General features: G+C 35.4%; 1 protein-coding gene across 1 annotated transcript in view; it reads right to left on the bottom strand.

The window, feature by feature from the left end:
* Window positions 1-420: 420 nt before the first annotated feature.
* Window positions 421-27,016, bottom strand: part of XKR9 (XK related 9) — a 29,868-nt gene continuing 3,272 nt past the window's right edge. Inside the window, exons 2-5 of the mRNA XM_055546244.1 lie at window positions 26,236-26,468; window positions 20,603-21,131; window positions 6,920-7,122; window positions 421-1,095 (exon numbers count right to left, since the gene is read on the bottom strand). Of these exons, the coding sequence (XP_055402219.1) occupies window positions 467-1,095; window positions 6,920-7,122; window positions 20,603-20,874 (1,104 nt within the window). The 5' untranslated portion in view covers window positions 20,875-21,131; window positions 26,236-26,468 and the 3' untranslated portion in view covers window positions 421-466. The remainder of the gene's footprint in view (window positions 1,096-6,919; window positions 7,123-20,602; window positions 21,132-26,235; window positions 26,469-27,016) is intronic.

Here is a 27,016-nt window from a genome sequence, read left to right as displayed (position 1 = left end):
GTTAAGATGGGTTAAATGATTAATTTTCTGTTTTGTTTTCTTCCTCTTCCCTCCTTTTCCTTTTCCTCTACTCAATCTGTCTCCAACTCACTGAAAAAAAAAGATATATATAGATAGATAGATAGATAGATATAACTGGATGAAGAAAATAGAGGAAAGAAGACAAACGCCAGTTTTAGCTCAGAAACAATGAGGGAAAAGTTGGAGGCAATTCAATTCTACCTTCTAATTATGAGAATTAGACCCTTTCTTTCAGTTCAGGCTCAAGATGGCAACTTTACAAGGCAATAGAGAAAAATTAAATAATAAAAACATTATTATACTCTCTAACATTCATAATTAATGTACTAGAACTGGTCTCAAATTAAGAAAGGCAAAAATAAGAAACAACACACACATACACAAACTTTTTCTTTACTAACCAATGAAATAAAAAATAAGAAAACATATCTCTTAAGTGAATAGCTTATTCCATGAGGAAATACTTCATTCTGCAATCTCTTTGAATTGGTTTTCCATCAACTTCATCCAGTTTTGTCTCTTCACTTCTGTTTGGATGCAAAGTCCCATAATAAACAAGAAGAAAAATAATTCCAAGGAGAAGAGAAAGAACTATAGTAATGCTTACAGGTATAAAATAGTCTGCATTAAAAATAGAGAGTGGGTAAAACCAGAACACAATCAATATCCCCAATGTGACCAATACCCTTACAATATAATAACAAGACATTGGGCATTTGGTATTCTGTCCCTTAATATTAAAAAATGTAAACATAAGAATAAATCCAACAACAATCCTGTATAGGATTTCCATACTTGTGGAAACACAAAAATCAGTTTGTTTTTTAAATGCCCAATATATACCTAAAATCCAAAGAAAAAACAGTAGAAGGAAAGCAATCTTAACATTTAAGAATAAAAGAAGCACAACACTCAACATCCAAGATAATAATGTAAACAACTTGTAAAAGAGATATACAAGCTTGGGACAGGGTCCATTAAGGAGGTTTTTATCAGGTAAGGATTTTCTTAAAGCTATTTGATAATCAACAGTCGACCAAGAAACAGCACAGCAAGAGACCATGATGGCTGCATCTACAAAACAAAAAAATTTTTAAAGATGTAGTTATAGGAATAATAATAGCAATATTATTATACACCACACATGTTTTATCTGTATATACACAGCCACAAACACAATTCAGGTACTTTATATATTCATCTCATTTAATCATTTGAAATAGATATTAATATTTCTGTACTACATATGAGGGAATTGAGGCTTAGAGAATATATGTATTACTTGACCCAAATCACACAGCCAGCAAGTTGCAGAGAGGTGAGATTTGAATTGAAATCTGCCCGATTCCAAAGTTGGTGTACTTAACCACTATACCAGACTGTGAATAAATTCACTGGACAAATCTTCTTGAGCACCTGGTACAATGCAAATTGCATACTATGGAAGTTTTCTAAGAGACTAGTTATAGTCCTAGCTTTTCCAGTCTTTTTGACTTTGGCCTTGGGCATAAACCTAATTCACTGAGAAATGGCAGCCAAGAAAGAAAACAGCAGGAAGACAGGGAAGGAGGTTAAATAGAAATTTTAACATAAGCATGAGGTATTAACAGCTCAGTTTCCCATGTCTTTAAGATGATAGATCAAATGAACAAATATGATCTAAAACTTATAAATTTCCATAGGTTTTACATCTTTAGCCCATTTTTTATCCCATCAAAAAGCAGAAAAGCAAGCTAATTACTACTTTGGAAAGACATGTCATTATCCCACCGTCAAAGTTGGGGACCTAAAACTGAAAGCAAAGATAGTGGGGAATTAGAAGGAAGTAATTTAGAGTAGAATACAGAATGCTCATCATTCCCATTTAAGCTCATTGGAGGTCAATATATTAGGAAAGAAAGGCAGATTTAAGACAGATCTATCTATTGAAGAGGATTATAAATGACTTTGTCCACTCTCCTGGTTTTAGCATATAGCATTCCAGATTGCCCTAATTAGTTGGACTTTTCTTTCTTCTTTAATTCAAAAATATGAATTAAAACATCATTTCCCCTAAACTGCCCTTCAGTGGTGTCTTTTTTATAACTGGTTTTAATTTCTACCAAATCTAGTACATATATACTTCATTTTTAAACATCAATAAATGCCATAGAACTTATAAGAAAAAAGCAGTAGCTTGCTCTGCCCCTTCTCACTTCTCAGTAGGGACCCTCAGAAAAAAAACCACAATCAAGTCTTAACATTTCTTCTGACATTATTGCCCTATTTCTAAATAAAACACATACTATGCTGTTTTTTAAATTCATCTACTTTAGACACTGCTTATTGATTTAAAAGCTGCTCAGCCAAATTACTACATTCTGCTTATATTTCTTTTCCTTTTAGAACTTTTTTTGTTGAAGTATTTTATTAATTTTAAAAACTTCCTCAGCTTTACTGAGATATTATTAATATACATGCAAGTTTACAATGTGATGATTTGATATATATATATATTATATATATATATATACACACAAAATGATGACCACAATGAGGTTAGTTAATACCTCATCCCCCCATGACATTTTTGGTAGGTCAACATGACAACTTTCAAGTATACAATGCAATATTTTTAAAACATTTCATTATTCCTTACTTTGCTTATTATTTCATGACTCATAAATATTTTTAGCAAACTCTTCAAATTAATTAAACTCCCCAGATACATCTATTAGCTTTTTTTTAAATAATAATATGATCTTTATGGTCAAAGGTAGCTGTTGTCAAGGTTTGCTTCCTTGTCTTCCCAGAACTTGCCTTTACCTTTCTTCACTGTTGATTTTGTTTCCCATTATTTCTTTCTTGCTTCATTCTCATGGTTGGATCAAACATTCTCCAGACATTTCTGAGAAAAGCTGCACTTAAGCTGAACTTTTGAGCATGAATGTCTCTAAATGTCTTTATTCTACCCTCCATGTTTGATATACAGTTTCAACAGAAATAGAATTCAAAGTTTAAAAATGTTTTCCAATGAAACTTTGAAGTCATTTATCTTTTAAACTCTAATCTCAAGTGTTACAGTTAAGAATTTCAAAGCTATTCACTTTCTCTATATTTAAACAATCTTTACTTTCTTTCAAATCTTCTAAAATCTTTAAGTCTATGAAATGTTATAATGATGGGCTTGGTGTGGGCCATTTTATCAACTTTTCAATCTAGTAACACATGTCCTTCAGAGATACACTGCTTTTATTCTTTGATGGCTTCCCTAGAAATTACAACCTGTATACTAAACTTATTAAAGTTTAAAATTAATCAAAATTTCTACCTCACAGGAAGATTCATCATGAAGATAATGAAGCTTAAATTTCAGGGACCCACACTTGCCCAGACTCCTTCCAAGCCTGGCAAAGCCCTGGCAATGTGTTCACTTTGTCATATACTTTTATAAAATTTGGAAAAATAAGATGTTTTAATTGTAATTGCTTAAATTCCCTGTTTCTACTCCTATTTTCCCTCTTACACATTTTTCCCTAAGTGTACTGAAGCAACTGTCATCATTTGGGGGCTCTAGCTAAAAGGAAATCGAGTTGAGAAGAGTTTAGGTTTAGGAGGATTTGTTTATAAAATTTGCTTGGATAATTATGAGTAAGTAACAGATCTAGGATTTTCAAGCAGTTTGCCTTATCTTAACGCTTCACTACCCTGCCATCAACAGGTCTTTGATTCCTTAACATTAAGGCATGATTATCTATCCTTGTCCACCTGACACTATTTGTTTGACATTATTTTCCATTTCCTGCTTACCTACCTGTTTCCAATATACTTTTTCTGCCCATTTTGCTAATCTAATCTGTACATTACACTTTATCCAAACTGAATTTCCTTGTCTTTGCCAAACCATGCCTTTGTTTATGCATTTATCTCAGTATGGAATGACTTTGCCCAATTACATCTATACAGATTATTTTTAACTTCTTCTGATTCAACATTATTGACAAATTATTGAAAAAAACAAGACTCCCACTATTTACTAAATTAGACATCAACAATAAATTAGTGTTGTCAATTCAAACAGTATTTAAAATCAGTTCAAAAAAAAATCTTGATATACCCTGATCTTAAATCAATTATTGAATAAATTGGTAGAGTTTGTTTCAAATGTGACAATAATCCAAAAATATACATATAACATTATCAATAATTTGTGAAGTTGAAAGAAACTTTTCTAAATTAAAAAATAAAATTTCTGTTAACTGCACTACAAAAAAGATTGAATTTTTCTTTTCTACAGAAATTATAAAATCATTATCAAATCAAAAGCCAATCAGATACTAAAAATTTGTATTAAAGAGCATTAAAATAAGAAAAAGATATTACTTTTCTTTCTATTGTGAAATTTGTGGTATTGGTCAGATTTCTTATCCCTATAATTTGCTATTACTTATTTTTTATATTTTAAAAAATGCTTATTTTCATACCTTTTATGGCCTGAATTATATTCTTCCAAAATTCACATGTTAAAGCCCTAACCCCCAATGTGACTACATTTTGAGATAGGCCCTTTAGGGAGATAATTAAGGTTTGGCAAGGTCATAAAGGTGGAGCCTGAATCTAACAGGACTGGTATCCTTGTAGGAAGAGAAAGAGATACCAGCGATCTCACTTTTTCTCCATACACAGAGGAAAGACATGTGAGGACACAGCAAAAAGGTGGCCATCTGCAACCCAAAGAGTCCTCATCAGAAATCAACCCGACTGGGCCCCATATTTCTAGTCTCCAGAACTGTGAGAAAATATATTTCTGTTGGTTAAGCTGCCCAGTCTGTGGTATTGTTATGGCAGCCCAAGCAGACTAACATAATATCTAATTTTGTCTTCCTAATAATATATTCTTTAAAAAAAAAAAAAACTAGGGTCTAATTATTTTACACCTTAAAAAGCCCAGATTCATTTCTGCTTTACCTTTCTCCTGAACTGTATAAGGCATTTAAGACAGTTTAACTCCATTCATCTTCTACCTGTCTTGTATTTATTTCTGTCTTGTATTTTCATTCTTTTCCTTAGCCACATAGTATTATTTTTGTTTATGCAGTCAATTTTCATTTAGAAGTAGGTAGCTTAACTTTTACCCTGAGGAGAGGAAGGGTGCCTTCTGGCATATCAGCTTTACATGTAGGATTTTCTACTAAATATCCTTCCCTTGTGAGGACCCTGAGTTTTGTCTCCAGTCCTCCGGACTCTGGGAAGCCATTAAAACTGAATCTGCTGTGTATACGTTTCTGTAAAACTCCTCAGAGTGTAAATACCTTCACAGTACTACTCAACCCTGCTGCACTCCCACTTTCATGCATATTTTGGCCTGTTGTATTGGATTATTTTAAGCTTTTATGAAGAATTTTGAAACTATATACCCAATTGTTTCAGATAATTTCAGGAGGAGAATTGATTCAAATAATTTAGCCTTTTGGTGGTGGTGGAACTGATTTGAATAACCCAAGTTTTCCATCTGCTTTCCATCTTCTAAATATTTACCGATATTTCTAGTCTGCTATTCTACTCTGCATTCTCTTCATCCTTATGAGTTTTATTGTTTTCACTCCTTTACTTTCCTCTTTAGCATGAGTTCAGGAAGGAACAAAGATAAAAGAATATGCTCACTTTTCTGAAGTCGTTTTATACACAAATTGATTTTTTTTTTACATTTTGAATTATTCTTCCTGATTATCAAAACATGGTTACTATAAAAATTTTGAAATTCAGAAAAATATAAAGAAGATGAAATAAGTAAAATCATTCATAATCCCACCACACAGAAGCAGCCACAGTTATCTACCAAAGTACAGGTTGTAAGCTCTAAATGTTGATCTTTTAGCTTCAAGGACTATATAATATACAACTATTCTGGGCATCCCAAGGAAAAAGAGATCTCATATGCTGTAGGCTCATTTCAATGTTACACTAACAAATATGAAAATATTAGAAAGGACTACATCTAGAGGGAAACTGGAAACAGGAAGACTGTTTAGGAGAATAAACTCATCTTACAAGAAAATCTAGCATAGAGAAAACTCCAAGGGAGAGGACAATCTGCTACTACTCTGAGGTGAATCCAAAACCACATGGAACCCTCATCACTAATGAAAAGTGCAACTATTTTTAGCAAATAATTCGTTTTTTAACATCTCAAAATAAACAACTATTAAAATATTTTTAATAGAAATACCAAACTGTCCTTTTAAAATGTACATTTAACCATGAGAAAATCTGCTATAAAAGAGCAACATATTGACCAATTTGCAAAGCCAACATTCGTTTTGTAGCAGGTGCACTTGTACACAATGATTCTAATTCTAGGAATTTACCCTATGGATAAACTTCACACATGCAAAAGGATGCATACATAAGATTATTCACTGCAGAATTTTTTTCCAACAGTAAAATATTAGAAACAACCTAAATTAACATAAAGAAGCTTGTTAGATAATTCAGGATACATCTATAATTTGTAAAACTATGCAGATAATAAAAATAAAATGTGGGCACTCTTTCTGTACCAATATGTTTAGATCTGCAAGACACGCGTTAAGTAAAAAAAACAACAAAGATCGTTTTCATGTTACCATTCTATAAAAAAAAAAGAATAAAGATAGGCTCTGAAAAAAATTTTTTCTGAAAGAATCATTAAAAATCTAATAGTAGTTTCATTTTAGGCAAAGAGAAGGAATAGGAAGAATGGGAGGGAGACAGTACACCTTTAAATACTTTTTGATATTTGAACTATGTACTTCTTTTCAAAAATAACAAATAACTTTTAAAAATGATAAAAATAAATATAAAACCTGCCAAAGAGTTACACAGTTGACATAAGATATCAGTGGCATCCATCTAACACAAAGAATTAAGAAAGACCTACACTGAGTGAAATTTGCTTGACCATGTTCCAGAAAGATGTAGAGCTGAAGAGCAAGTTGTGGGCAACCTTCCAGGTAGGTCTCAAACAGCCTTAGCATGCTCAAATCTGTCACCCTATCATTAATCTGTTTTTCCACGAAGTTTTCAGTTTTGCTGCTATACTTGAAAGCCACTTGATAACCTTGTTTCAAGGCAAACCAATACCTGTAAAGTAAACATGAACATTTATCTTCAGTAACAGAGGCTTCATGTGTGTTCATATACATAATAATTTTGAAAAAAAAAAGCAATATGTGTTTAAGTATAGAATTTTCCCACAAAATTTATCTGCTACAATTTTGTAAACATTTCATAGTAGTTGTATTGAGATTCAAGACTCCACAGTTTTTATTGGATGTTTGATGTGTCAGTGAGTGCTAGCACTGTTAAGCATACATGATCTTATTTCATCTTCAAAATAATTATGAGACATGAGTAGGTATTATTCTCAATTAGCAGCTGGGAAAAGTAAGACTGAGAACTAGAATGATATGCTGAAAGATACACAGAGTGTCAGGAGCAGACCTGGAGTCCAGATCTTTATGATTCTTAGTGCTAACCACTACTTTCTGAAAGACAAACTGCAATGTCCATTTCATACAATTTATCTTAATTATGACAGATATTAATAATGCCCTTATGAATATGTCAAGGTTGAAGATAAGACTGAATCTTCTTTCAATTTAATCTAGCAAATAATTACTTGACCCTTGAACAACATGGGGTTAGGGACACCAACCCTGTGTGCAGTTGAAAAATTCATGCATAATCGATAGTTGGTAGTTGGCCCTCTGTTTCCTCAGTTCCACATCCGTGGACTGGGTAGTACTGTAATATTTACTACTGAAAAGATCTGCATATAAGTGAACCCACACAGTTCAAACCCATGTTATTCAAGGGTCATCTGTACTCCATAATCTACAAAGTATTAGTCTCTGTGACCATCAGCATCCTGAAAAATACATAAAACTTCAAAGACTCCTAAAACATCCTTGCTCGGGCTCTTCTTTACAAGGAATTTTTAAATTAACATGAGTTATCATCATTCAAGTAAAATTAATGAAAAAAATAATTGAAACAATTATTTTTAAAATAGCCGAGGCTAGCAATAAGACAATCAGGATTCTAGCCCAAAGCTTATCAAAATTCTTCATTTATACCTCAGTTTCCTCATATATAAAGTTACAACAGTGATATATATATCCTGCTTCAACCTGCTCTGTCAATGTTTCCCATTTCAGTAAATGGCACTAATATTCATCATGTTGCTCAGAACAAAATGGGGGAATACTTTCCAATTTCTTTCTTTTTCTAACACACTATAAAATTTCCCCAGCAGGTTCTCTTGGTTCTTAGCTCAAACTCCAAATATATCCAAATCTACACACATATCTCTTCCACTGCCTCCATCCTAGTTTAAGCAGCCAATGTCTCTGGCCTGGATTACTTCAATAGCCTCATAACTGGTCTCTCTGATTCTACTCTTGCTCCCTCTAAAGCATCTAGGTTGAACCTGTTAACCATAATCCAGATGCTATCCCTTCAGTCAAAATGTTTTAATGCTTTCCATCATACTTAGAATAAAACACAAAGTCTTTACCCCGTCTTACAAGATCCCCTGTAATCTTACTCCCACACACACTATAACACTGTCTTTCCCTTTCAAGTCTCCCACACTTCCAGGGTACTATTCGTGCTTTTTTTCCCAACTTAAAGTCCTTGGTCTTTGCTACTCCCTCTTCCTGGAACTCTTCTAAACCCCAGAGATTTTACAGGCTTAATCCTTAACTTCATTCAGGTCTCTATTCAAATGCCATGTCCTTACTGATATCTTTCCAGATCACACCATCCATCATATTCTCTTTATCCTATTATTTTTCTTTATTACCACTTGACGCATTATATATTTTTATTTGTACCTTCTCACAAGAATGAGATCTGCATGAAAGCAGGGACTTTGTTTTGTTCATTGCCATATCCTAAGCAACTAGAACAGTCCTGGGACACAGCAGGCTCTAAGAAAATATTTACTGAAGGAATGAACAAATGAAAAACTCATGACAATTTTTCCATAAAGAGACAGTAGATATGAAAAGGCTTTGAAAAGTTGAAAGACATAAATATATTTTGATTGTAAACATGATGTATACATATATGAATATGCAAAGATTCTTCACCTAGCAAATAAAAGTATATTTTTACCATAAAAGTTTTAGAATAACATAGTCCATTATATTCCATGTGGACTAGATACCAGGGTAGAGGGTCTACAAAAATGATGAAGACATGACCTCTACATTCAATGACCTTACAGCCTAGTAGGAAGATCAAGCCTATAAACTGCTAGCTGCAATAAGAGTCAGAAGAAATAACCACTCAACAGAAATATAAATACTATTGATACATTGTAAAAGCACAGGAAAAAATGATTAACACTGTCCAGGATTTACACGCCAGATTCATAAGGTAATTTGTGTTTGAGTCTTTTCTGGGTATCTGGCACAGTAAGGAGTTCCTGTATGTATATTATGTAAGACTAATAAGCAATACAGTATGTGGTTCCTGTTCTTAAAGGTATCTATCCTTTTAAAGCAAGAAGATAGATAACACTAACTGAAAAACTTGAAAAACACACAAAAATTATAGGTACATGCTCAGAGCAAATTAATATAGGCAGCACAGAGTGGGAGAGCTAGCAGAGTACAGTGATTAAGAGTAATGATTCTAAAAAACCCAGGATGCTTGGATTCAAATCCTTGCTCCAATACTTCCTAGTGATGTTTTAGTTTCCTCATCTGAAAAAGGGAGTAATCATCATACCTACCTCATTGGGTTGATATGAGGATTAAAGGAACTAACACATGTAAAATGCTTAGACCAGAAACTGGCACATATTAAGTGCTATGTCAGTGCCTGTTAAAATAAAAAAAAACAGATGAGGCTGTTCACAGATGTGCACATTAATATTTCCAGGGACTTTAGGGAAGTCCAAATCTGTAGCACTTAGTGGCAAATGTATACAAAGTTCTGCTTATCTAAGGATAATTTCATGCTAAGGGGAGTATGAATATAATTTTTTAATCAACAGGATATTGTTTCAGTTTTATGGAATAAATGATGAAGAGGCCAAAGAAAAATAAACAGAAGGAGCTTTCTTGGCATATTTTATCACAATGTATTATTTTATTTGAGATAAAGAGGCAACAGCTTCTAGTAATGATGGATTCCTTTGCATCAAGCTCACCCTCCTACTGATGACAATGATAAATTATAGACAAAATATTAAAGATAACAAGTCACTAAAGAGCAACCAAAAGCAGGAAGAAGCATGAGGTCACTTAACCCTTAAGAAAAGGGAACCATACCACATGAGAAGCACATGTGGCTTTTCCTCTAAAAGCATTGCAGAGTCCAACAGCACAAAGCAGACACAGTTCAAGCAGAAAGTCAAATTATTATTGGCTCAAAGAGTCAGAGGACTGAGGTTGAATCTGCCAGAGTGGTTAGAAATTAAGAGGGACCTCAGAAAAGAGGGAGCCACAGAGTAAAAGAAACCCTAAATCTCTATATACTCTCCTTAAATCCTCGGTCAAACCCTTACTATGTACACATAGGGTGAGACTCCATGGAACTGAGGAACAATGTCTAAATGGGAGCTGGGCAGAGATTTCAGCAGCTATTTACCGTAAGGAAGAGTCTGGAGTCTGCAATCCATCAAATTCAAGGAGCTTGGTAAACACTTCAGGCATCTCACTGAAACCCCAAAAGGGCCACGTTTTAGAAGTAAAGACCATATTTCAGGTCTGTTAGACTCTCCTTAGGACTAAGGACAAAAGCAAAACAGACCTTCCCTAATAGAGCTTAAACCAAGCCTCTGTAATACATTAAGGTAATTTGCCAATAATTTAGCTATTTGCTTTCTCTTCAATGGAAGATAACAGAAATTATAGTCACTACAAGATATCAATCACAATGCCCATTACACAATAAAAAAAAATTACCTGAGTAAATTTTTTTTTACTCAAGTAAAAAAAATTTACTCTTAATGCAAATCAAGAGTAAATATAACTTATGCTAAAGGAGAAAACCAGGTAATAGAAACATATTAATTAATAGAAACATACCAACAGATGACCCAGATATTGCAATTAGCAAACAAAACACAGAGAGAAAGAATTAGGAAAAAAAACTAACAGAAGCTCATAACAAAGGTGCAATTGAAGTCACAAAAGAAACAGAGAAAATGGGACAGGAAAAAAACAAAACTTTACAACATACTGGCCAAAAATATTTTCCAAAGTTGATTAAAAACAACATAAAGCTCAATAAACACAAACAGAAAACATAAAAAGAAAACAATATGTAGGCCCAGAAAACAACTATATCAATAATTGCAATAATAGATGAAATGGAAATAGATTAAATACTTCAATTAATAAAAGACTGTCAAGCTGTATAAAAAAATTAAGATTCAACTCTATGTGATTTGGAAGAGACTGTCTTTATACATCTTGAGCTTCCCTGGTGGCTCGGACGGTAAAAAAGCGTCTGCCTGCAATGCGAGAGACCCGGGTTGGATCCCTTGGTTGGCAAGATCCCCTGGAGAAGGAAATGGCAACCCATTCCAGTATTCTTGCCTGGAAAATTCCATGGACTGAGGACCCTGGTAGGCTATAGTCCAGGAGGTAGCAAAGAGTTGGACACGACTTCACTTTCACTCTTTATACATAAAGATACAGACAGTTTGAAGGGCAATCACAAAAAATAGTTAGTATGGCTATATCAGTATACCAGACAAAATAGATTTCAAATCAAAGAGCATTTACAGAGATAAAGAGGATCATGTCATAATGATATAAGAATCAATTTTTCCAGAACACATCTGAATATACCTAATAATAGAGTTTCAAGACACATGAAGCAAAAACTGTCAAAAGTACAAGGAGAAAAAGATAAATTCACTATCTTAGAACATTTTAACACTCATCTCTCAGTAAACGAAAGAAAAGGTAGGCCAAAAGAAAAAAATCAGTGAGAATACAGACGACTTTAATTTGACATTATCAACATACTGCCGTAATTTACATTAATAGACCACTATGCTCAACGAGTGGAGAAGGCAATGGCACCCACTCCAGTACTCCTGCCTGGAAAATCCCATGGATGGAGGAGCCTGGTAGGCTGCAGTCCATGGGGTTGCTAAGAGTCGGGCATGACTGAGCAACTTCATTTCACTTTTCACTTTCATGCATTGGAGAACGAAATGGCAACCCACTCCAGTGATCTTGCCTAGAGAATCCCAGGGACGGGGGAGCCTGGTAGGCTGCAGTCCATGGGGTTGCTAAGAGTCGGGCATGACTGAGCAACTTCATTTCACTTTTCACTTTCATGCATTGGAGAAGGAAATGGCAACCCACTCCAGAGATCTTGCCTAGAGAATCCCAGGGACGGGGGAGCCTGGTAGGCTGCCGTCTCTGGGGTTGCACAGAGTCGGACACAACTGAAGCGACTTAGCAGCAGCAGCAGCATGCTCAACGAGGGGCTTCCCAGGTGGCTCATAGTGGTAAAGAATCCGCACGCAGTGAAGAAGTGTTCAATCTCTTGGTCAGGAAGATCCCCTGGAGAAGGAAATGGCAACCCACTCCAGTATTCTTGCCTGGGAAATCCCACTGGCAGAGGAGCTTGGTGGGCTACAGCCCATGGGATCTCAAAAAGTTGGACACTCAACAAAAGCAAGTTACAAATTCTTTTCAAATGCCCATGGAATATTCACCAAGTTAGACTCTGTGCTGAGACATAAAATAAGTCAGTTAATTAAAGAAGACTGTAATCACACAAATTATGTTTTCTGATCAAAATAAAATTGAATGAGAAATCAACAATAATAACATATCTAGGAAAATCCCCACATATTTAGGGATTGAAGGGCCCAGACTCTCAAGTTTCATATATATTGCACCCTAGGAAATTTGAACATTACCAGATGACCTCTCTCTGCTGCTGCTAAGTCACTTCAGTCGTGTCTGACTCTGTGTGACCCCATAGACGGCAGCCCACAGGCTCCCCCATCCCTAGGATTCTCCAGGCAAGAACACTGGAGTGGGTTGCCAGTTCCTTCTCCAATGCATGAAAGTGAAAAGTGAAAGTGAAGTCGCTCAGTCGTGTCCGACTCTTGGCGACCGCATGGACTGCAGCCCACCAGGCTCCTCCGTCCATGGGATTTTCCAGGCAAGAGTACTGGAGTGGGGTGCCATTGCCTTCTCCAAAAGAGCTTTAAATAGAAGAATAGGTAAGGAAAAAATGTTCAACTATTTAATGCCCATTTAAGAAACTTCGGGCTTTCGCAAACCCACCTGCAATGCAGAAGACCCTGGTTCGATTCCTGGGTCAGGAACATCTGCTAGCGAAGGGATAGGCTACCCACTCCAGCATTCTTGGGCCTCCCTTGTGGCTCAGCTGGTAAAGAATCCACCTGCAATGTGGGAGACCTGGGTTCAACCCATGGGTTGGGAAGATCCCCTGGAGAAGGGAAAGGCTACCCACTGCAGTATTCTGGCCTGAAGAATTCCATGGTCTCTATAGTCTATGGGGTTGCAAAGAGTCTGACACAACTGAATGACTTTCACTTTCACACTTTAAGAAACCCCTTAAAGAAGGGCCTAGGGACCTGGGGAGGAATTGAAACTCTTCTCCCATTGTACTCTCTTTCACACAATTTGAACTTTTTAACCAGCTTTTTAAAAAGAGCGATAATAACTTCCATATTGTAAATAAAACAAATTCCTTTCATATATCCATCAAAGGAAAAAGTCTCCTTTGGCAAAGAAAAAGATATTATCACAAGTCATACATAAAATAGAAATACAAAAGTGTCACATAATTTATATTCTGGAAAATGAATCGTTCTACTCCACAGACCACTAAGCAGTAAGAACACACTTAGTAGCAAAACACTTACACCGAATAAAGAATTTATGTTGACATTCCTTGTCTTTCATCTACCAACAAAAACTCAATTTATCTATTCTGTAGGGAAATGAATCTGTAGTTTAGTATATTTCATGTTTTTGCATACTTAGTTTAGACAAATCCTTGGATAATTTGGCCACTTTTAAGAACTGTTTTAATTTCTGCTTATTTCTCACTATTCATGTCTGTTTTGGGCCACTTCCTCCACCAAGAAAACACAAAGAAAAAGAAAGACAAAAAGAGGAAAATGTTTATTTATCAAGTATCTGTTTAACAGTAATAGCAAACCTAATTCAGTTTTTCCTTTTCTTCTTTAATTATTTTAATAGGTAAAATATTCACATAAATCAAAAATCAAAAAAGAAGTTACCAACTTTTTGCAAACACTGTCAGGGAGGCCTGGCATGCTGCAATTCATGTGGTTGCAAAGAGTCGGACACAACTGAGCGACTGAACTGAACTGAACTGATCCCACTCCTATGACCTAACTACCCAGTCTTCACCCTCCCCCATGACCATAAGAATTCATGGTTACTCGTTTTATGTATACCCTTTCCAGAGTTTCTTTCAGTTCAGTTCAGTTCAATCACTCAGTCGTGTCTGACTCCTTGCGACCCCATGAATCACAGCACGCCAGGCCTCCTTGTCCATCACCAGCTCCCGGAGTTCACTCAAACTCATGTCCATTGAGTCGGTGATGCCATCCAGCCATCTCATCCTCTGTCGTCCCCTTCTCCTCCTGCTCCCAATCCCTCCCAGCATCAGAGTCTTTTCCAATGAGTCAACTCTTCGCATGAGGTGGCCAAAGTACTGGAGTTTCAGCTTTAGCATCATTCCTTCCAAAGAACATCCAGGACTGATCTTCTTTAGAATGGACTGGTTGGATCTCCTTGCAGTCCAAGGGACTCTCAAGAGTCTTCTCCAACACCACAGTTCAAAAACATCAATTCTTTGGCACTCAGATTTCTTCACAGTCCAACTCTCACATCCATACATGACTACTGGAAAAACCATAACCTTGACTAGACAGACCTTTGTTGGCAAAGTAATGTCTCTGCTTTTGAATATGCTATCTAGGTTGGTCATAACTTTCCTTCCAAGGAGTAAGCGTCTTTTAATTTCATGGCTGCAATCACCATCTGCAGTGATTTTGGAGCCCAAAAAAACAAAGCCTGACACTGTTTCCACTGTTTTCCCATCTATTTCCCATGAAGTAATGGAACCACACGCCATGATCTTAGCTTTCTGAATGTTGAGTTTTAAGCCAACTTTTTCACTCTCCTCTTTCACTTTCATCAAGAGGCTTTTTAGTTCCTCTTCACTTTCTGCCATAAGGGTGGTGTCATCTGCATATCTGAGGTTATTGATATTTCTCCCGGCAATCTTGATTACAGCTTGTGTTTCTTCCAGCCCAGCATTTCTCATGATCTACTCTGCTTATAAGTTAAATAAGCAGGGTGACAATATACAGCCTTGACATACTCCTTTTCCTATTTGGAACCAGTCTGTTGTTCCATGTCCAGTTCTAACTGTTGCTTCCTGACCCGCATATAGGTTTCTCAAGAGGCAGGTCAGGTGGCCTGGTATTCCCATCTCTTTCAGAATTTTCCGCAGTTTATTGTGATCCACACAGTCAAAGGCTTTGGCATAGTCAATAAAGCAGAAATAGATGTTTTTCTGGAACTCTCGTGCTTTTTCCATGATCCAGCAGATGTTGGCAATTTGATCTCTGGTTCCTCTGCCTTTTCTAAAACCAGCTTGAACATCTGGAAGTTCACAGTTCATGTATTGCTGAAGCCTGGCTTGGAGAATTTTGAGCATTACTTTACTAGCGTGTGAGATGAGTGCAATTTGCGGTAGTTTGAGCATTCTTTGGCATTGCCTTTCTTTGGGATTGGAATGAAAACTGACCTTTTCCAGTCCTGTGGCCATTGCTGAGTTTTCCAGATTTGCTGGCATATTGAGTGCAGCAGTTTCACAACATCATCTTTCAGGATTTGAAACAGCTCAACTGGAATTCCATCACCTCCACTAGCTTTGTCCGTAGTGATGCTTTCTAAGGCCTACTTGACTTCACATTCCAGGACGTATGGCTCTAGGTGAGTGATCACACCATCGTGATTATCTTGGTTGAAGATCCTTTTTTTCATCGTGAAGAGTTTCTTTATGCATATACAAACACATGTAAATATGCCTTTTCACCACCTTTTAAAAATAGACTGTATTATATCATACCTGTTGTCTGTACCCTGTCTTTTCACTTAAAAGTACATCTTGGAGATCTTGCCATTTCAGTATATAAAGTACTTTATCATTCTTTGTAATAGTTATTGTAGTATGACATTGCATAGATATACTATAAACTCTACCAACAGACCTTCAATTGTTTCCAGTATTTTGCTGTTATAAACAATACTACAACTGAAAAGCTATGCATATGTCATTTTACATGTATGCAGGTATGATAAATTCCCAGAAGAGGAACCTCTGGCCTAAAGGTATGTGCACCTGAAATATGTTCAAACTGTTTATGAACTCGTATGGATTGTATCAATCCATACTCCCATCAACAAAGTATGAGAATACCTGTTTTCCCATACCTTACCACGAGAGTGTATTATCACTTGGATTTTCGCCAATCTGGTAGGTAAAGTATCTCAGTGAAGTTTTAATTGGCAGTGTTTAAATTATGAATGAGGTATAGTATCCTTCAGACAACTTAAGAGCCATTTGCATTTCCTCTTCTCTAAAATATCCTCATTCTTTTCCCCATTTTTCAACTGCGAGGATGACCTTTTTCTCTTTGACTTCAGAAGCTCATTAAATATTAAAAGACTAGGTCTTTTTCTATTAAAAATTACAAATATTTTCCCCTATGAAAACTGTTTTCCTTTTTGCTTTGCTTTTATTTGTTGGGATATTTTTGTTTTTATTTATTGTGTGCAATTTTTATTGTCAAATCTATAATTTTTATAGCTTGGGGATTTTGAGTTATGGTTAGAAAGGCTCTCCATTTCAAGGCTATAAAGGAATTTTCCTATGTTTTCTAATAGTACATTTCTTGTGTTAAATATTTGAGTCATTTGAAATTTATCCTGGTGTCTGATATTTTACCTAGCTGTACAATCTATAATATGCAACCTTAAATTATCCCAACTGTAAATTGAATCAAAACTTTTACTGTTCTTATGTTGCATATACTGGTTATTACTTCCTCTTATTTCCATTCTAGTCAATTTCTACAATCTGTGGTCTATTCATTTAAATGGCAAATGGGAAAAAAAATATGTTTTCTTGTCCTTGTGATTTGGGTTTGGTGTTGGGGGTTGCAGGTGGGTGGTGCTTAGTGTCTCTCTGGAAACAAAATTCTTCCAGTTTATGCTTTCAGATTTTCTTCTGATTAGGAGGAGTTAGTGCCCATGTCCTGTCATATCAAAGACTGAGAAACTGAAGACATAAACTGCAACATTTTAAAACTCTCCCAATACTGTACCCATCTCTATGTTTCTACCAATATATTTCTAAAGATTTCACCTTCATTACAGAACAGGCTAAACTCTTTTCAAGATCACATACCATGCTAGAGCATAAGCTAAGTATGACCTTTGTGTGAAGGTCCACTTATAATTTACTTATTTTTTCCAAATGACTATCTACTTATTCCAATATCTCTAATTACTAAGCATAAAAATCAGTAAGAACGTAGAATCTCCATTGCATGTACAAGGGAATTCCTGTAAAACTATCAGCTGCCTTTTTCATAGAAATTCTACAGACCAGAAGGCAGTGACACCATATAGTCAAAGTAATGAAAGGAAAAAAACCTATAAGCAAGAATACTCTACTCAGCAAGGATATCATTCAGATTTGAAGGAGAGATATAAAATTTTACAGACAAGCAAAAGCTAAAAGAGTTTAGAACCAGTAGGCCAGCTTTATAAAAAATGTTAAGGAAGCTTCTCTAAGCAGAAGAGACCACCACGAGAAATATGAAAATTATGAAAGGAAGAATCTCACTGGTAAAGGCAAATATACAGTAGAGGTAGTAAATCAACCACTCATAAAGCTAATAGGAAGGTTAAAAGACAAAAGGAGTAAAATCATCTATATCCATAATAAGTATCTAAGGAACACACAAAACAAAAAGATCTAAAATATGAAATCAAAAACAGTAAATATGGGTGATGGGAAGCAAAAGTGCATGGTTGTTACAAACTGTTAGAACTTAAAACATCATCAACTTAAAATAATCACATATCAGTATGATAAACAGATTGTTGACTTCCCTGGTGGCTCAGGCGGTAAAAGCATCTGCCTGCAATGCAGGAGACTGGGGTTCGATCCCTGGGTCAGGAAGATCCCCTGGAGAAGGAAATGGCAACCCACTGTAGTACTTTTGCCTGGAAAATCCCATGGACAGAGAAGCCTGGTGGGCTACAGTCCATGGGGTCACAAAGAGTTGGACCAGACTGAGCGACTTCACTTTCACATGGTAATAACAAAACAAATATCTATAATAGAATCACAAAAGAAGGGAAAGAAACCAAATCATAACACTAAAGACAGTCATCAAATCACAAAGGAAGAGAGCAAAAGAAGAAGAAAACGAAAAAGAACTGCAAAACAGTTAACAAAATGGCAATAAGACATATCTAACAATAATTACTTTCAATATAAATTGACTGAATGCTCCAGTCAAAAGACACAGAGTAGCTGAATGGACACAAAAACAAGACCTGTATATGCTACCTACTTCAGAGCTAAAGACATATAGACTGAAAGAGAAAGTACAGGAAACAGTATTATATGCAAATGGAAATCACAAGAAAGCTGAGGTAGTAATACTTATATCAGGCAAGACAGACCTTAAAACAAAGACTCTATGTAACAAGAGACAAAAAAGGACTTACATAATGATAAGGGGATCAATCAAAGAAGAAGATAACAATTGTAAATATATAATACACAACATAGGAGCACCTAAACACATAAAGCAAATATTAACAGACATAAAGTGAGAAACTGACCTAGTAGACCTCAACACCCATTTACATCAGGGGAGAGATGTAAGATCCAGATAGAAAATCAGTAAGAAAACACTGGTCTTAAATGACATTAAACCAGATGGACTTAATAGATTATATATTGACCATTCCATCCAAAAGCAGCAAGATACACACTGTTTTCAAGTGCACATCAAACAGTCTCCAGGATAGATCACAGGACAAGCCAACAAAACAAGTCTCAATTAATTTAAGAGTATTGAAATTATATCAAGCATCTTTTTTGACCACAATGGAATAAAACTAGAAATCAACTACAAGAATGCATAAAAAACAAAAATAATATGCTACTAGACAATCAATGGGTCACTGACAAAATCAAAGAGGAAATCAAAAAATACCTGGAGATGAATATGAAAACACAATGATACTAAATCTATGGGATACAGCAAAAGCTGTTCTATGAGGGAAGTTTATAGCAATACAGACTTATCTTAGGAAACAAGAAAGATCTCTGATAAACAATCTAACAGTAACAGTCATGTTGGATATAGCAAGAAAATCTATCTTAAATTTGTTTGGAGTCCAGAAGGAAAAGAGACAGAAATACAGTAAAGAAAATGTTAGAAAAGATAATGGCTGAGAATTGTGCAGAACTCATGGAAGCTAATAATTCACAGAATCAAGACAGCAAGCAAATCCCAAGTGAAAGAATTAAAAATAAATTCTTCACACGGATATATCATAAACTGTAGAAACCCAAATATAAGGAGAAAAATCATAAGAGCAGCCAGAGGGGAAAGAAAACAAAACCCTTTTAAAGAACAACAGCAAGACTGATATCTAACTACTCAATAATGACAATGGAAACAAAAAGATGAGAGAACATAACATACAGAGAGAAAATAACTATTTACCTAGAATTCTACTACCACTAAAATCTTTCTCAGGAAAGATGACTATTAAAATAGCTCAAATTCAAAACCTAACTGTAACAAAATAGTACATTATCTTCTTAATATTTGTCTTTAATTCTTCTCCTTACCTTTAATATATATATTGCTTTGAACAGAATTATATCTCTTAAGATAATGAAAGAAAAGGTCATATGAAATTAGATATATGGATAATCATAGAATTCTCAGGGCTCATTTAGATTCTACTTTCTTTAACCATAAAATAGGTTTTAAACAACATGATTTTTAAGTTTGTTTTTAGTTCTGAGTGATTCTGTACCTAGCTAACCACATGGCTACTGCACTATTGCAGTGAAAATTTCATCTCATTAAATCAATAGTACAAGTTACTTTAAAAAGTAAGTGCTTTCTACTAGAGTTGCAAGTGATAGGCTGTATTTACATAATCAGTTTTAAAATATAAAATAGAGGAGAAAAGATTCACAAGACATAGAAATGAGTCTTCTTCTTTCTCATAAAAATGTAATAATACATTAGAAAAAGCAACTTAATTAGGTAAATTAAAACATTCTATTAATGAACCTGGAAAATTCTGACAGTACAATGACTCATGCAAGCATTGCTAGTGAGAAGCAAGTAACCTTTGTCCTACATGCAAATAGAGTAACTTTGTATGTTTCACTAACCAGATTACAGAAAGTAGCTTCTGTCTGAATCACAGAATAACAGTATTAAAGATCAAAAGTATATGCTCACCTTGTAAAAACTCCTCCTTGCAAGCAATGAAGTAGAAGAAAACAATGATGGCTTTCTTGGCCTGCTTCTTTTAAATCAGCCTTGAACCAAGAATAACTAAAACACTGGACCACAAGTGTTCCAAAGAGCATAAAGCTTACTGTTAAAACACCAAAAACATACTGTCTTTCATGAAAAAATCTGACAGACACCCAGATGTCCACAATTAAATCAGTAACATAGATCATAATGCCAAGGACTGACATCATAAAATTAAACTTAGTATATTTCATTATGAATCACTGTATCTCTTGGTTATTTACCTCCTCCTCTCATACAAAAAGAAAAAAACAAATATTAGTGCACTCTTTGGTGTAGCACTGAATTTTAATTTCCACTCCCTAAATATTTTAAAGAATATACATTATGAAATAGGAACACTACAACCAAAGTGACTAATTTTAACTTTCTCTTCTAAACCTCTAGTCCAGTTGTTACTAGGCTTTATTCAATCTTGTCTCACAGTGATCTTCATTACAGATGACAACACCTAAAATAAAACATAAAAAATTCCAAAAATCTCAATTCTAACATTAAAAATCCTAGGCCATGACTTTATCAAAGCTCTACTTTTTCTAAAAGTAATATATTACCACTAAATACATTTCTTACAATATATAGCTTTGCGAAAGTAAAGTGTTAGAAATATACTTAATAGTTGACAACTTCCTCTCAGACTGTTTTCTTTTTAAAAAACATAACCTACTCACAAATATATTTACTAAAGGACTATATACAGTGACAAAAAATTGGAAATAATCTAAATGTGTCAACAGGAAGAATTAAATAATGGTAGATTCATAAAGTAGAATATTACAAAGCTACTAAAAATATATTTAACAAAGGTCCAGCAGTTGTGAAAATTCTTAATGTGCTTTGATACAGCAATTCCATCTAAGAATCAAGCCTAGGGAAATATTTAAAAACATGCACAAAGGTATATGCTCTTTGCAGAACCTTTTTTAAAACAGCAAAAATTGAAAACAACCTAAATGAAAATTGAGAAATCTAATTCAATAAATTATGGTACCTTCATACTAAAGAATATACCATGCAACCTTTAAAAAGAAGTAAGTAGCTTTATATAAACTGATTTCAGAAGGTCTCCAAGACATATTAAATGAAAGAAGCAAGTACCAGAAGGATAAATATAGCATGTTGCAGTATATGCTTTCTTAATACACATGGAGAGGGGAAAGGAGCTGAGTGAGAAGCAAATGCAATTTCAATCTTTTAAATATTCTTTCATATTGTTTGAGTTTTTTACAACAGATATGCGCTAATGTGTTTTATAATTTCTTAAAACAAAAACAATAGTAAATGATACTTATTAAGATTTTTGATGACTGGAGAAAATATTAATAACAGTTACTACACGCCAGGCATTGACCTATGTTACAAATAAAATGTCCTCATATAATTTTTACATCAAACTTAGAAGGTAGATACTACTATTATGAAGCCTATTTTATAAACATGAATGCAATCTGCAGATGACATCTGTTCAACTCAACAGGGATTTCTTTAATTGTACTAACGAATTGCCAAGATTTCATATAAAAATCCAGAGTTTTCACTGCTATCAAAGAACTCAAAGATCTGCTACAGTAGACTATCATTTCTTCATGAGCAGTGAGTACCCACCCTAGATGGCAAAGGCTCTCTCAATTTCACCAGAGTACCCAGTCACCCCACTTTAGTCATTTCAACAGTGAGGTCTCAGTGCCCATGCAGCTATCTAATAGCTGTGTATCCTTAAATATGTTCTTTTAACCTCCCTATCCCTTATTTTCTTCATTTGAAATATGGAGATAATAATGGTATATATCTCAGAGGGTTGTTGTTAAGGTTAAGAAAGGTAATATATATATAACACATACAAGCCTCTAGAAAAGTATTTGGTACAATTAGGGCTTAATAACTGTTAGTTACCATTATTACTTTGCCTGTCTGCCTGATACCTGTAAGCATCTGAGTGTGCAGTCTTTGACTTCACTTTAAAGAATGTTAAGTGGAAAAAATACTGTTATAATCTCAAAGCTTTGAAAATGTAAAGGAAATAGGACTAGAGAAATAGGAAAAATGTTAACAGTAGTTTTATCTGGGGAATTAATGGTATTATAGATGATTTGTTCTTCATTCTTTTCTATATTTATGAGCTGAACAGTTTCCCCTCAAAATTCATATGTTGACTTCAGTTCAGCTCAGTTCAGTTCAGTCACTCAGTCGTGTCCGACTCTTTGCGACCCCATGAATCGCAGCACGCCAGACCTCCCTGTCCATCACCAACTCCCGGAGTTCACTCAAACTCACGTCCATCAAGTCAGTGATGCCATCAAGCCATCTCATCCTCTGTCGTCCCCTTCTCCTCCTGCCCCCAATCCCTCTCAGCATCAGAGTCTTTTCCAATGAGTCAACTCTTCTCATGAGGTGGCCAAAGTACCGGAGTTTCAGCTTTAGCATCATTCCTTCCAAAGAAATCCCAGGGCTGATCTCCTTCAGAATGGACTGGTTGGAACTCCTTGCAGTCCAAGGGACTCTCAAGAGTCTTCTCCAACACCACAGTTCAAAAGCATCAATTCTTCGGCGCTCAGCCTTCTTCACAGTCCAACTCTCACATCCATACATGACCACAGGAAAAACCAAAGCCTTGACTAGACGGACCTTTGTTGGCAAAGTAATGTCTCTGCCTTTGAATATGCTATCTAGGTTGCTTATAACTTTCCTTCCAAGGAGTAAGCATCTTTTAATTTCATGGCTGCAATCACCATCTGCAGTGATTTTGGAGCCCAAAAAAAGTCTGACACTGTTTCCACTGTTTACGTTGACTTACTAACCTTCAAAGCGACTGTTCCTAGAGACAGGCCTTTATGGAGGGAATAAGGTTAAAAGAAGTCACAAGGATGGGTCCCTAACCCAATAGGAGTGGTGTCCTTATGAGAAACGACACAGCAAGAAAAGAGCCATCTGCAAGCTAAAGAAAGAGGCCTCAACAGAAACCAATCCTGCTGGCACCTCAATGTTGGACTTCCAGTCTCCAGACTGTGGGAAAAATTAATTTCTATTGTTTAATCCACCAATCTGTTGGATTCTGTTAAGGCAGCCTGAGTAGACTAACACCCTATATATTCTATAAAGAATATTTATTACTTTAAAAATTAGGAGGGGAAGATGTTATTTAAAAAAACACACACAATCTAATACTTAGCAGTGTTCCTGTCATTTTAGCACTTGTATTTTCTTTAAAAGTTTTCAGAATAATATTAAAAGATAGTTCACTGTTCTTACAGTAAAAGAAAACACTCATTATTGCTACTTTTCTTACCAAGAATATTGTGGCCAACAGGATGGGAAAAAATTTTTTTAAGTCTGAGTATTTCTAATCTAATAGGGCACGAATTTCCCTGCAGCGGGTTTCTTATCTTAAATGAAAGATGTCATGTCACTTTAAGCATGGAGTTTAGCAGGATGAGATTTCATCAAAAAGTTCTGTTTAATTAAATATTTACTTAAACCTATGATGTGCTATTTTAAGCTCTTGAGATATATCATGTGTAAAAGAAACAAAAATCCCTGCCATTGTGGAACTTACATCCTAGCACAGAAAGATAATCAAACAATAAAAATAAGTAAAATTAGACATCATATTAGAAGGTGATAAGTGCTACAGAAAGAACAGAGTATGTTAAGGAAAATCAGGAGTTGGAGTAGAGGCAGGTGCACCACAGGTTGTAATTTTAATTAGAATGGTCAGAGCAGCCCTCACTAAGAAGATGGCATCTGAGTAAAGAAATTAGCCATATTGCTGTCATATGAAAAAGCTTGCCAGGTGGAAGGAACAGCAAGTTCAGAAGTCTAATGCACTAGATTTTGAGTACGTGGAACAAAATTCCCCAAAATGTTGGCAGATTTTTTAACATGATTATATTGGATGTGTTTAATGTGTATCCAAGTCCTGTTTAACATCACCTAAAAAAATGCAATTTCCTAAGCTTTCTATCGAGGGAAAAAAAATATTTCCATATATAGTAGAAGAATACAAAGAGTGAAAGTGAAGTCGCTCAGTCGTCTCCGACTCTTTGCGACCCCATGGACAGTAGCCTACCAGGCTCTGGGTCCATGGGATTTTCCAGGCAAGAATACTGAAGTGGGCTGCCATTTCCTTCTCCAGGGGATCTTCCCAACCCAGGGGTCGAACCCAGGTGTCCTGCATTGCAGACAGATGTTTTACCGTCTGAGCCACTAGGGAAGCCCATAGTAGAAGAATAGATAGTATTCTGATAGACGCTGAGTATTTACTATGTGTGAAATGTTTTACAAACTTTATTTAATTCTCACAAATTTCTGTAAGATTATCATTGGGCCCATTTTATAGATCATAAACCAAGGCTTAGAGATGTTGGTATTTGTGTGAGTTATCTCTAATGAGTAAACTAATTTTAATGTACAGGCATGCCTTGGAGACACTATGAGTTCAGTTCCAGACTGCCACAATATAGCAAATATCACAATGAAGTGAGTCACACAAAGTTTTTGGTTTCCCTGTGCATACAAAAGTTATGTTTAAGCTATACTGTAGTCTATTAAGTGTGCAATTATGTCTAAAAACTGTATATACTTAAATTTTAAAATTCTTCATTGCTAAAAAACTTCTAACCATGATCTCAGCCTTCAGCAAGACAAAATCCTTTTGCAGTTGTAAAAGATCACTGATCACCATGACAGACATAACAATAATAAAAAAAAAAGTTTGAAGCACTGTGAGAATTACCAAAATCGAACACAGTAACACAAAGAGATCAAATGCTGTTGCGGAAATGGCACTGGTAGACTGGCTCCATGCAAGTTGCCCAAACGTTCAATTTATAAAAACCACAATATCTGAGAAGTGTAATAAAGTGACAATAAGTAAAGAAATAAATAAAACAATAAAGTGTGCAATAAAACGAGGTAGACCTCCTTGTGCACAATTCTTAAACACTCTCCCACAAAGATAGCTTACTTTACCTGGCATGGAAAAGGAAAACTCTAGCCATTTTGAATTAAGATTTACAAGATGGGAAAAAATAATTTCTAAGAAACTTAGAAATTGCATTATTGGCAGAATATCAGACTCAATAAACTAATCTGATCTGGCAACTTTTAAATTCCCAATTTAGTGAAGCAGAACATAATGCCAACTGGAAAGAAAACTACACGGCAAAGTACTTAATAAATATAGCAGCTCTCATAAAAAAGGGCCTGCACTTCCTTCAATAACCACATAGTCGGATAACTTGTATGAAGGATCTTCATCTTTATCCCTACAACTGATCACTGTTCCAATACCACCTTATCAGAACTAATGCCAATCTACAAAATTTCACTTCACTTAGAGAATTCGGAACACTGACTGACCTAATAGGCGTTTCAATCCAGTTTCTCATTCAGAGGTCAACCCACCTATGTGACTACCTGGCTGCCAGCCAAAATACATAAACTTTGCCCACTGTACAGCTCTCTTTCTCTCTTTGCAATAAAGAAGATACCTGAAGTACAAACTAGCAAATGTTCACCTGTCATTCAAATTTAATACACATAATATATAGACTTACTTGTCATATATAAAAAGCCTTCTTTAATTCAAAGTTCCTTCTGGAAAATCTTCATCCTGGGAATTTTTTTTTTCTTCCTCACGGAAAATAAGCATTATTAAGGAGTGTGTAAACCTTTAGGTATTCTTGCCTGGAGAATCCCAGGGACGCCGGAGCCTGGTGGGCTGCCGTCTATGGGGTCACACAGAGTCGGACACGACTGAAGCAACTTAGCAGCAGCAACAGCAGCAAACCTTTAAGATCCAAACCAAAATGAAACTGAAATCACCTGTTAGTCATATGTGCGATATTCTAATCCAGTGATAAGAGTCTATATCATTGTGATCATAGTACATCCTTTTTTTTTTTAAAACTATCACCTTGGGGGAAGGAATTACATGGTTCCTTTTAAGGCTGATGAGTTTACAAGTTTTTACTATATTATCAATTAATTTTTTAAAAAAATACGATTTGCCTCACAGCATATCTAAGTGGACAATTTATGTTTGAAAGGGAAAGATTCCTGAATTTGAAATGATCTAATAAAGAATTTACAACGTATCATTAATAGAGCCCTGCTGCTGCTGCTGCTGCTAAGTCACGTCAGTAGTGTCCGACTCTGTGTGATCCCATAGATGGAAGCCCACCTGGCTCCTCTGTCCCTGGGATTCTCCAGGCAAGAACACTGGAGTGGGTTGCCATTTCCTTCTCCAGTGCATGAAAGTGAAAAGTGAAAGTGAAGTCGCTCAGTCGTGTCCGACTCTTAGCGACCCCATGGACTGTAGCCTTCCAGGCTCCTTCA

Source organism: Bubalus kerabau, chromosome 14 (assembly GCF_029407905.1).
Source record: "Bubalus kerabau isolate K-KA32 ecotype Philippines breed swamp buffalo chromosome 14, PCC_UOA_SB_1v2, whole genome shotgun sequence".
In the NCBI taxonomy this organism is placed as follows: Eukaryota; Metazoa; Chordata; class Mammalia; order Artiodactyla; family Bovidae; genus Bubalus; species Bubalus kerabau.
The sequence above is the reverse complement of the archived record's forward strand: the minus strand, read 5'-3'. Positions and strand labels throughout refer to the sequence as shown.